This window comes from Carassius carassius, chromosome 1, assembly GCF_963082965.1.
Source record: "Carassius carassius chromosome 1, fCarCar2.1, whole genome shotgun sequence".
Lineage (NCBI taxonomy): Eukaryota > Metazoa > Chordata > Actinopteri > Cypriniformes > Cyprinidae > Carassius > Carassius carassius.
Window position 1 is genome coordinate 42,338,030 of NC_081755.1, and position 13,049 is coordinate 42,351,078.

At 38.0% G+C, this 13,049-nt stretch overlaps 1 protein-coding gene across 3 annotated transcripts in view; it reads left to right on the forward strand.

Annotated features, from left to right (window-relative positions):
• LOC132151563 (protein sidekick-2-like) overlaps positions 1-13,049 on the forward strand; it is a 135,345-nt gene that overhangs the window by 70,294 nt on the left and 52,002 nt on the right. For all 3 annotated transcript variants that reach the window (XM_059559754.1, XM_059559763.1, XM_059559773.1), the window contains exons 2-5: positions 4,662-4,821; positions 8,109-8,215; positions 9,485-9,632; positions 10,752-10,885. In XM_059559754.1, coding sequence (XP_059415737.1) covers positions 4,662-4,821; positions 8,109-8,215; positions 9,485-9,632; positions 10,752-10,885 — 549 coding nt within the window. The remainder of the gene's footprint in view (positions 1-4,661; positions 4,822-8,108; positions 8,216-9,484; positions 9,633-10,751; positions 10,886-13,049) is intronic.

Consider the following 13,049-nt stretch of genomic DNA (forward strand, 5'->3'; position numbering starts at 1 on the left):
GTTTAAAATCTAAGGTCTTGGTTCTTCTTCACTCAGAGGAAAGTTGTGGAGAGGTTTGTCTTTCATAGGGGACATTATGGAGTTATCAATTTTGGCATCAGTGTTTCTGACTGATCAAAATTTATCTCCATGCTTCTTCAAAAATTTCTTAAAAAAAACACTCACATGGGGGAATTGGTAACCTACAGTTAAACTTTAGAGCTGGGGTATTAGCCACTATTAGCCACAAATAATGTAGTCCTTTCCCCAGGCTGTTTAGAAAATAATTGTTTTAAGTTCCAGCCACATAAGAAAAGAAAATAGCTCCGAATGATTTGACAGATGACTAATAAAAGCTAAATGAGTTGTAATCCAGTATTGTTAATGTCCATTTACCTGCCTTTCAGCAAGGACTATTTATGTATATAAGTATGTGCACCCACTCCCACACACACACCTTCTTAGTAAATCAGTCCTACACCTGTGGTATGGAGTATAGTATTCAGTATCTGTAAAGACAGTATGGTATTGACTTATACAATTCATGTGCATATTATCAATGATTGCGATAATTTAGTAGATAAAACAAAGAATTTTATGAGAAAGTATTTAAATTGTCTATACCATATTAAGTATATATTGTAATCTTTACATTTTGATTGTAGATTTTGGTACCTTGTCCACTATGGGCACAGTATAAGACATTCTTGAGTGGTATTTATTAAATAAAACTCTCAATTTTCTCTTCATTTAATTAGATTTTTGTCTAGAAGAAACGACTAAGATATCAAAGAAAGTCTCAGTCATGATTTTTCTTTCCTGCGGGCAGTCTAGATGAGATTTTCACAAGATGGCACAAACAATTGAACAGCCAAACCACGCACACACATATGCACAACTGTCCATCATATTGTTGTAGGGGGGATGCTGCTTTCAGCCAATCGATGTGGAGCCTAATTTTGCACCTGAGGTCTCTAATGGTGGTATGTTTATAGTGTGGCATTGCTAAGTGGATCTGCCTCTCCACTGGCTTTGCTGAATGGCAGTGCATTTACTGGAGGATAAAATGACTGTGGTGGCATGGTTGGCGAGCGATATGCACTCAGGGTGGGGGATAGTGAGGACTGGGTGGGGGATGGATTTGAAATGCCTGGCAGTCTTTGTCTGCACACAGAGGAATTGTTTTAAACAGCCCGTTACCCAATGGCAATGATTTGGAGGGTTGATAAGGCTTGATTAGGCCGATAACAGTTTCAGTCCTTTAGACAAAAATAATTATCCATTCTTAATGCATGGGAGCATGTGGATGAATGATTGCTGTTATAGGTACTTATACATATGTGCATGACCTTAGCGAAAAAAAGAAGAAAAAAAATGGGAATATGGGAATGAATATGTTTTGGCCCTCCTTGTCTACGGGCCCCAGACAGCATTTTAAGTTGCCACACTCTGAAAGTTGTTTATATGTATAATATATTTGTGTGTGTATATATATATTTTTTTTTGTTTGTGTGAGACCTCAGTCCAAACTGAGATCTGTTTTTACTTTGCATCGCCCCCTAGAGGATAGACTCTATAACATGCCTTTGGTGCACCTCGCAGCACAGAGAAATTAGCACAATGTTTAACAACCCTGCAACACAGCTCCAGGGCTTGCTAGCTTATTGCTTCAATTAATACCAGCTTTAATTGGCTTTCCACAAACACAATGGCAATCAGATCCATGTCACCTACAGAGAACGACTCGGTAGAGATCGATAGGTCCCATCATCTGCTCCTTGTGAGGGAAATGAAAGCACTTTGTCTCCTGGCTGTAGGCTTCCGCATGCAGAGCTTTTTGTTTGTCTTTGAGACTGTATAATCCAGCTGCTTTAGAAAGACTGAAGATGAATGGATTCCATGGCACACTATAGCTCATTCTGTCAGGTTTGCAGGCGGAGCGACTGCATCTTAAAGTTATCTTCAAAACCTTCCTTCACTTAGCCAGTCAGGCCCCTGAAATTCTCACCTCACCCTTCCTCTATCAAGATTTCAGATGTCTCCAGAGCGTCTCAGCATCACAACAGACAAATTGTTTCTGAAATTGTCTTTTATATTTTAAGAGGCCAAATTCAGTTTCTCAAACAATGTTTAGCTTTTCGTTATTAATGGATTCTTTTGCCTCTGTTTCTGTCTCTCTCACTCTAAGCATGATGTGATGCCAAAATGAATGCCAAAAATAAAACTTTAAAGAAGGAAACAGTCACAGCTCCAACTACAACAGTAACTGTAACCTTCCTTAGGTCTATTTCCTCTCATCCCCTGCGAACATCGGCCACCGTGTGGTCACCATGCCAGTGGTGCCGTCACGGTGTTGTCACTGTCTGAAACCTTCACACTTCAATGTATTTCCATTGGATTCTTCAAAATGTGGTTGAAGACACACCTTTAATGGACTAACTATGGCAACTTTAATCTTGGAAACCTAGGCAGATACAAAAAGTATCAAAAATCAAACAAAGCAAATATAAGTCAAAACTAGGTAATAGCGAGATGTAGATGAAAATACTTATGACAGAAAATGTGGCATTATGATTGGTTGATTGCTCTGCCAATGTGATAATGCCCACCTGTCTTTTTCACAACCGGTCTGTAAATAAGCCTGAATGGGTCTAACAGGTGGCAATGGATGGACTAATTACGAAGTAAACAAGTCACTCATTTGGACATCACCACATGAATTGAAATTAATTTGAAATGTCTTTACCTAAGATCTATTGATTAATGGTTCAAAAAGGATACATAAAACAACAACAATAACAAATGTAAAAAAATAAATAATAATAAACTGTTAATAATATGAGATAAACAACATTTAGTACTAACAAATAATGTATATACTAGGTATGTGCCGATGTATCGGTCACCGATATTTATCGGCCAACTTTTCGAACCATCGGCATATCGGTTTAAAAAAGCAGATATAACAAACCGATGGTTTATTAATTAACTGCGTGAAGGCACTGAGCTGTATAATGTCTGTTGCATAACCCTAGCGCTGCTGTCTGCACTAATTCTAATCAAATAACAAAAGACAAAATATCGCACACTATTCTTGACTAAGGGTGTGTTCACACTTGTAGTTCAGTTCGTTTGGTTCATTTGGTCTGGACCAAAGAGGAAAATTATACATTTGGTCCTGGTCTGCTTAGCATTCACATTAGCATTTTTGACAGTGAACCCAAAGACACCAAAACTAAAGGCATAGTGATACTTTCACAATTTGATTGGTCAGCTTGATTGACGTATATATCGTGATGGAACTCACCTAACAGCCCAACAAAAGGGGCATTAAGCCGCATTATGTTGCAAATAAATGATGTTTGTATTTGGTCCGTATTGCATTCATATATCATTTGAACCGCACCAGAGGTCATTTGGAAGTGGACAGAGACCCATCTGTTTTAGCGGTCTCGGTCTGCTTGTTTGGTGCGGGGTTTGGACGGCAGTGTTCACACTTACTTAAACGAACCACACAAACAGAGGAATCGCACCAGGATTTGTTTTAACCAAACCAAACATGACAAGTGTGAACGCACCCTTAATAACATTTGTAACTTTCATAAGTGTAGCAGACCTCATCGCAAACTGATTTTACTGATATTTTATTACGTTTATTGTGTCCTTTTTCATTCATTAAAAAAAAAAAATCACCATAAAAGCTAAACAAAACACAGCACATAGTGCACATTAAACTCATTCTCTCAGTTGATTTATCAATCATCATACAGTGAATTAAGCTACACAAAACACTTATTACAACTAACAGTAAACTAATATATACAGATCTCATGCTTTTTTGGAGGGTTCTTAATAAACTGACAAATTTTAAATCCGAAGAACTCTGTGCTTTCATTAGACTTGTTCACCTTTTTCTTCAAAGCAGAAGTAAGCCTATGGGGTGACACTTCCAGATCATTAACCGTTATAGGTAAATAACGAGGAGAATAACAGCATGCAGTAAACAGTAAAATTGTTTGCACTACAAACCAGTGTGTTCATAATTAAGATAATACATTAAAGTAATGCTAAGACACACCAATTTTCAATATCAAGCAGTAAAACAAACTCTTTTGTACAGCTAAAAATAGCAGGAAGCAGATGAGATCAGAAGCCAGACCCGTAAAATTTACAAATGGCCATGCCATTTGCGACAAGGCAAAGGTGAATAGCTCCGTAAAATAGAAAACACGTCAACATAAGAGTCCCACCTTGAAATGATAGCTGATTAACAAGAGTGTAGAAGCACCTAACCCTGATTTTAAGCCTAAAACAGATATTTCCTGAAAAGTTATATCTCTATTCTGATTGATTGATTGGAATGTTGTTCCAGGATCAACAAGGATGTTGATCCAGGAACTTGCTGTACTTGGTGAAATCATGCTCACTGTATTGTTTTCTACCTTGGATTAATTTGCTCTTATTATTCTGGTTTGTAATTAACTTTGGATAAAAGCTTCTGCTAAAATAAATACATTTAAATGTAACATCAGCCCTAAGCTTGACTCTAAATCTTAGACTTATATTGGATTGGTTGACAGAAATCTTGTCTCTGTACTAACAAGTATGTTGATCCATGAACGTCCTACTTGAGTGAAACATGCTAAGCCTCTTTGTTTCTCTCTCGCTCTCCCTCCCTCCAGATGATGTCCCACCCTACTTCAAGATGGAGCCGGTGGCAACCCAAATCCACCTAGAAGGGAATCGGTTGGTTCTCACCTGCATGGCTGAGGGCAGCTGGCCTCTGGAGTTTAAATGGCTTTACAACGGTACAGAGTTGACGCGTTTCTCCCTGGAGTACAGGTGACACTTCCCATCTTCCCACTGCTGTATGAGTGTTTCTGCAACTAAGAGCACTTTTGGCCCTGTAGACATATTGAAAATGCACATTCGCACAGGTAATTTCATTTGTGCACTAGTTATTTATTTGTTTTATTTTAAAGTCATGAACATTCAATGTACAATGTCACATCTCAAATGATGTATTGCATTTAATAACATTTTGCATTTTGTGGTGGAAATAGTGATGGTGATGGAAATTACATTTTAATTTTGACATTTACACAAAAGAGTATTTTTCAATTTTATAAAAAAAAAAAGTCATTTTAAGGATAAATTGGAGAACTCTTTTGTGGCTTATTTTTCCAAAATGCACTATATATATATATATATAAAATATTTTCATAATTTGAAAAAATTACGGATTTTCTTCTAAATTACAGCTATGATGAACACTAAAAATACTCAGTTTATGCCGAATTTTCGTATTTGAAGATTGAACGTCAGGGTCAGGGAGAAGAATAAAACAATAAAATCTATTCAAAAAAGGCATTTCAAAAGTAGAAAAGAAAATATTGAAGGCCTGGTAAAAAGTTTCCAAAACCATTTTAATAAAACAAATCAACCTCTGGGTCTCAAAGATGCCTATAGTTGAAGAAGCACGCATTTATCACTCAGACAGCTTAATAAGGATCACATATAGAACATTAACCACAGTTTCAATTGCAACAAATTTCATTCAGTTTTCTGGTATTTATTGTCTTCTTTCTTTTTAGTGAGTCAAGAGCGTTTGTGGATTGTAATCCTCTTGAGCTGTAGTGCCTCATTCCCTCTGCAGCCATGAAATCACACTCATATTGCCTCTCAGCTCACATTAAATGAGAATGAGATGTATTTCCTGAGCGATCCCTGTCGTCCATGTTTTGTTTTATGTATTCTGCATAAATGTTGTATCCCTGGTGAAAGCAGTGCAGAATTATCCATCAAGAAAGAGCAAGTAGCCGAGTACCTTGTAAATAATTTTCAATAGCTTCAAGAGCTATGTAATATTTATAAATATTGGCAAAGTGTTTTTTCCCCCTCTCTCTCTGGTCGTAGTGGGGTGGCTTGGCTGTATTATTTTCCTGCACTCTTTGTACCTACTGACCACAGGACTCCAGATGGACTCTTTCATATTTGCCTTGCATTATAAGACGTCCTAATAGCTAAAAGTTCAAGCAACCCGCAGTGCTTACTCTAAGTAGGGGTCAAGTCAGATGTTTTCTGGCCTCTTTCAGAGGTTCCTGCTCGCTACAGCTTTTCTGCCTGTCAGTCAAGACAATAGCAGCGCTTCCGATGCAGTCCGCAGAGCATCTCCAAAAGATCCCTGGTGACTGAAACTTCCCTGCAGTCTCCTATGTCTCACACACTGATATGTGTGTGTGTGTGTTTTTGCATAGTTTCCTCTTTGAGCAAGTGGAGACTTGCTCTCTTCTTTGTAAAACTAAAGTATCGGAAAAAGAGCTGGCGGTGTAAAAATGAGGCAGCTTTGACTAGTTGAGTAAAAGCACCACTGCCCACATGCTTAGCTCTCTCTTTATCACTCTGTTTAACTAATAGGTCTTGCCACAGGTTTGTGACTGAAGCAGTGTGTGTAGGTGTAAAAACACACTTGTGTACTTCATGTTTTCATGATGACGGCCTAGTTTTAGTTTTTATTTCAATAGCATACATGACTACGATCACAGATGTTTAAAGCACACGAATAACCCATATCCAAGACCCCTCATTTACGCACTCTCATCTCATTCCAAATCTGTGTGACTTTTGTTCAAAATAAAACATTCTGGTTTGGACTAGTATGATATGGAGCAAAAGATGAAAGGATATTAAATTTTGGTTGAATTACTCTATATATTATATACAGTGTAGATCAGAATCGACAATTTTTTAACTTTTTTTTTTTTCTCTTAAAATAATTGAATCGTTCTATTTGAAGGAATTTTAGTCGTGGCTATACCATGGTAATAGAAAAGTATTTCACAAAATAACCAAGGCAGTTCAACAAACCCATTATTTTTTGGTAAACACAGTGATGAAAATTAGAGAATAGCAATGATTTCAGCATGAAGAAAGATTACAACTAAAATTTCTGAAGGTTACAGCAGTCAAAAAGTAGTAGCATTCAATAGTCCTTTGAATTTAATGACTTTCAACACATATTCAAATGCTGGACATCACTAGTCTCTCACACCGCTTTGTTGTAATCTTGGTCCACAGTTCTTACAGTCTCTTCCACAGTTCAGTGACTGTTCTGAGACACTATATGCAAAGACAGATCCTTACCCTGAACTGCAATTCCAGCTGCAGTGTTGAACCGATTCCCCCAAATCACAGATCTGGAACGACCAACTTCTCATGCCATGGCTGCTATTGGCCTTCATCTGGACAACCTGCCATCAGAAGGGTTTAGAACAGCTAACCATCTTTCAAAGTCAGGGAAAGCTTGAAAGTTAAGATGCTAGTTAAATAGGTGTTGTCAAATAATTAAGGAAATTAGCACTGGGTATCTGAAGTGTTCTCTAAATTTGATTTAATTTTGAATTTTGCTAATGTGAAATATGATTAACTGCGCTTTTACTCCTATAAGGATAACTTCAAATAGGTCTAAGCAGTGACCTCGGAATTTAGGAAATTGTACGTTGTTCTCTAATTTGGATCTCCACTCTATATAAATAGTATTCAAACAACAAAAACGTTACAAAAGTCTCCAAGCCCTATTTTGGAACTTGAAATTTTGAAAGGTTATGAGAGGTTATAAAATATTCCCCAAGTGGTATTTTATTTGCGTTGAATATGCAGCATAATTCAAAGCAGGATGGAGATTAGATCAGTGCAGTTAGATCAATAACATGCATTTTAATACAACATGCAAGATTAATTTTCATTTAATTTCAAGGGGTCAGTTCACACTTGATGCTTTGAGGGGCACCTAGAAGTTAATTCATACTCTACAAGAGGGCTGGCTCTCCCAGTGGTCAGCAAGCATTGTCTGTAGCTCTAGTGCTGCCTGAGGACACCTATCTGTTGTTGATAAGGGTTCTTTCTTCAACAGGTTACCCATGAACACCCTGAGCTTGCTGAGTGTTGCGGCCTGATCTGCACTCGAGTAGAAGCTAGGACTGTTTGATTAATTATAGACCGATAAATAGCTTTTTTGGATCACAGGTCATTTGTTATAGCCAGTTCTTTTTGGCATGCTGCAAGCTCCCATGCTGTGAGTATGAAGTAGCAAACAATGGTTGATGGGATTCCGGATTTTCTTTTACCAGGTACGTGATTCCATCACTGGATCGCTCCAATGCAGGCTTCTACAGATGCATCGTCAGGAACAGGGTGGGAGCTCTGATGCAGAGGAGTTCACAAGTCCAAGTTGCTTGTAAGTGTCACATCATATTCTGACACAATACAAACAGAAAATCCTAAAACTTAAGTAAGTGACTTAAATTAACACATTAGCAACATTTTGCTAACAGAGCAAAAAGTTAATTGTATGTTGTCGATAGTGTAATGATACTTGTAGTAACATTTACAGAAGTCACTTTTGAAACAAGCAGCTTTCTGTTGGTCAATGCAAATAATCCATGTGACCAAACTGAACTAGTTGCAAAATCTGCATTAGAAAATACTTCCTTTGTGTGAATTTCCTTATCATTCATATTTTAAAAATTGGATTTAGTCCAATAACGGTAAATGTGATCACACCTTTCGCCAAGTGATAATGATTTGAGGCAGCTTTAGTGCAAACAGTGTGAGATTATTAATTTGACCAAATTAAATGCTTAGGTTTATGGATTCTGAAACATTTTGATTTGCAGTTTTGTTGCTTTGTTCATTTGAAATTGTCATGTCAAAACAAGTTCCCAGCTAACAGAACAAACATTATTTGGCTAACTTTCTGGCAAGGTTCTCTAAAAGTTATGAACAAAAGTTTTTCCTGTAATGTTAATAGTAATCTAGTCTTTAATAATGTTCTAAAACCATAGGCACAAAAGTGTTTGTGTATTTTTTTCTTTTACATTTTAGCTGGATGTTCGTCTAACGTTTTTTAAAAGTTGCTACTTTTAGATCATTCAGAGAACATTCAGTAGTAACATTCTCATAATCTTAGCAAACTAATAAAATGGAATGCTCTCCTAATGTTTATAGTGTATGTAACTTAGAAAAAAAAACATAATACATTTAAGAAACTGGACTCTTTGAAAGTTTAGAGAACATTCAGTAATTCATAGCTCATTGGGAGCTTTAGCAAAACATTCTTAGAACATAAAGCTGGGTGTATATGTGCTTAGCCTGCTTTCCGCTCCACTGTCTATTTACCGTAATACTATTTTCAGAATTTTCACTGTGATTGCATGGACAACAGTACATATGCGAGGAATCTAACCATTTGAAAAGAAAGTGTCATGTATGTGTTTATCTACACTCATGGTCAAAATAGTATACTTTGAAAGGATTGCACACTCAACTCTGTGCAAGACACAGAAGAAAAGAACACGGAATGAAGCCTTAAGTGTTAGTTGCCAAAAGAGTCATATCTCAAGATTGGAACTTTGTGTTTCCTGTCGCAATGAGTCACAATGTCACTGTTCTTGTTTCGTCCTCTCACTTTCCCTGTTCTTCCTGATTTGTGCTCTCTGTTTCTCAGACATGGAAGGCTTTGTGGAGGGCGAACGGTCTCAAGTGGTGTCCCAGGGGGAGGCGGCGTTGATCTTCCCCCCACAAATCCACAGCTTTCCGCGGCCCGGGATCACATGGTTTAGAGACGGGCGCAAGATCCCCCCCAGCAGCCGCATGTAATCTTCTGTTCATTTGTGGATCAGAGTCATCTTAATGGCCCCCGTTCTCACATATAGGCTATTATACCTTATAGAAATAGAGGACAATGCTGTTGTATAATTACTATGAAACGTCCAGAAACACACCAGAGGTATTTACTGCAGAATCTCTCATTGATAAAGTCTGTTATAATTAGAACCCCTGTTGACTTTAGACGAAATGTGATTGAAGGCTAGAGAGGCTAGAGAGGCAACACGGGAGCCAATTAGACAAAGTAGACAAAAGGCCTTTATTGATGACCTTGGATGATTGACAGAGTTTGCGCCTGAGTGTGCGCCGCCCCATGTGTGTGCGCATGTATGCGCAATCCATGTTAGAAAGGTCTTAGTAATCACCTGAGATCAATTTACCTCATCCGCCAGCAGGAGGCTTGACAAAAACAGCCGGCATGTTTGATGATCTATAATTCATGCTGATCGTCCGGCATGTCACATCTGACATGAGGGCTTTAGACACTTAGGATTGTGTTCCCCCTCCACAGCGCACAGACTTTTTCAGGTGTAGTATATGAGGAATCCCCAATGAGACGCTGAGTGATTATGTTTGTGAGGCAGGGGTCATATAAACATCTGAGGTTCTAGCAGTGCTGCTTCGAGCTTCTTTCTGTCTCGCTCTCTGTGTCTGTCGACCGGCAGTAATGGTCCTATATGATTGTGAGAGGGCCTGACAGCATACAATTTGTTTGCCGCTTGTTTGTTGCTCCTTCAATGCATTGATATTCCACGGCGCATTTGGTTTGGACTCTGTGAGAGCCCTTACTCTAATTGTGCTGGAGTCAGTTTAATCTGGGCTGATCAGGCCTGTGCTGACAGATACACAGGCTCTAATCTCGCTGCACTCCAAGTGTCGACTCTCATTTAACCACACGCACTCACGCATGACCTGCATTTTAGCTCCAGCAATCCTAAAACACTTATCCACTTCATTCTTCAATGCAAATAACATTACCATCCCAGCCTATTGGACGTAAACAGTTTTCCTCAGCGCTACTGTGTTTGAGTAGTTTACTGACATGTTTGTCGCTGCAAGATGTGTTTTCTAGTTATGTGACTACTGTTCTCTTTCCAACATCGTAGAGCCCTCACTTTGGACAACACCCTTGTCATCCTGTCCGCCGTGGCCCCTGATGCGGGCCGGTACTACGCCCAGGCCGTCAACGACAAGAATGGAGAGAACAAGACCAGCCAGCCCATCATCCTGAATGTAGAAAGTGAGTTCTGAATAAAGAATCAACACACGTTTCGTGATGTCCAGTCTTAAAAAGACTGTCTGCAACCTCCTAGACAAGGATTCCCAAACATATTTGTCAGCCGAACCCCTTACCTAAAACATTTACTTCTACCTCGTTAAATATTAAATTGAAGTCAAAACTGTAACAACACTTTGGCATGTTCACAAGTTTTACGATGTCAGTTATGGTCACATGATATACAGGTAAATAAATAAAATATTTACATATTTTTTATTGTTTTTATTTTAAAATCATTTATTTATTAGTTGTTTATTAGCTTTTCATTTAGCTTTTTCCACCACCCTAGTTCAGGATACCCTGTCCTCAGGGGTCTATGGCAACAGTACAGGTGGTCCATCAATTATTGTGATCTCCAACAAATATTTAAATATATGTTAAATAAAAATACAATATGTAGACAGACTTCTACAATATTCAAGTTCAGCTAAATGATTCATCATCCCTCTCACATTAAAATGCATTAAGTAAAATGAAAATTGTTACACACATATATACAGTATTAGTGCTAGGATACAATTACAATTTTTTATCATGATTAATCACATTGTCATGCACAAAATTCAATAATGAATTCAAAAGTAGTGTATTGTGCACTTTTTTCATTTAAAAGTACTGCTATATGAACAAAAGTTCAACAACATTTGGTTTGCATACAGTGCTTTTTTTACAACAGTATTCCTTCTATATAGTAGCAGTTAAATATTACTTGTAAATCTCAACTTAAAACATTGATGAAATCAAATTAAATATAAAACCAAAAACAAAACAAAAAAATAATTTGCCACTGCCAGTGCACTTACATTATTATAGAAAATATTTTATAGTTTATTACAGAAAAACAAGTCGTGCTCAGAGTCCAGAGCCTATAACAGGTACCTTCTGAGTGCATACTCCTGCGGGGCCCAACACAACAAGAGTGTGGCACAGGACAAAACTTGATGGCTAAGTACTAACCACGCGGAGCATAGAACTTCTGATACATGCAGCATGATTGCATGTACATTTCTGAGAGGCAAAATTTATAGATCTGTAAAGCAATATATTGTGAGTGGTCCAGGTCCCAAATGACTCAAAATAATAAACCACAAAGTTAACAAAACGATACACTTCACTGAGCGAGAGTGCTTCTCTGCTGTCTTCATGTGCAACTTATGAAGTCATGATTACAAGCATGTTGCATTCTTTTCTGTTAAAAATAACAGTGAACAATGGTTTGTGAATGTTGATGCTTAGCCTAAATCATTTTATCGAGAGCATTGCTGTGAGTGCTACTGCAGTCTTAAGCCCACCCCAAATGCTTTCATTGGAAGAGATGTGTGATGACCAATAGATGCCAATACTGATCAACATATCACCCCTCCTGTGACCCATGGTTTGTCTGTATGTGTATTCATAGCCAGTGAGCAATAGGCTTTCATAATAATAAAATAAATGATAATAACATGTTAACTTGCCCAGCCCTAATATAATAATTATATATATACACACACCAATTCAATTCAACTCAACAAATTAGAATATGGTGACATGCCAATCAGCTAATCAACTCTAAACACCTGAAAAGGTTTCCTGAGCCTTCAAAATGGTCTCTCAGTTTGGTTCACTAGGCTACACAATCATGGGGAAGACTGCAGATCTGATAGTTGTCCATAAGAGACAATCACTGAGACCCTTCACAAGCAGGGTAAGCCACAAAACATTCATTGCCAAAGAAGCTGGCTTTTCACAGAGTGCTGTATCCAAGCATGTTAACAGAAAGTTGAGTGAAAGGAAAAAGAGTGGAAGAAAAAGATGCACAACCAACCGAGAGAACCGCTGCCTTATGAGGATTGTCAAGCAAAATCTATTCAAGAATTTGAGGGAACTTCACAAGGAATGGACTGAGGCTGGGGTCAAGGCATCAAGAGCCACCACAAACAGACGTGTCAAGGAATTTGACTACAGTTGTCATATTCCTCTTGTTAAGCCACTCCTGAACCACAGACAACGTCAGAGGTATCTTACCTGGGCTAAGGAGAAAAAGAAATGGACTGTTGCCATTGGTCCAAAGTCCTCTTTTCAGATGAGAGCAAGTTTTGTATTTCATTTGGAAACCAAGGTCCTAGAGTCTGTAGGAAAGGTA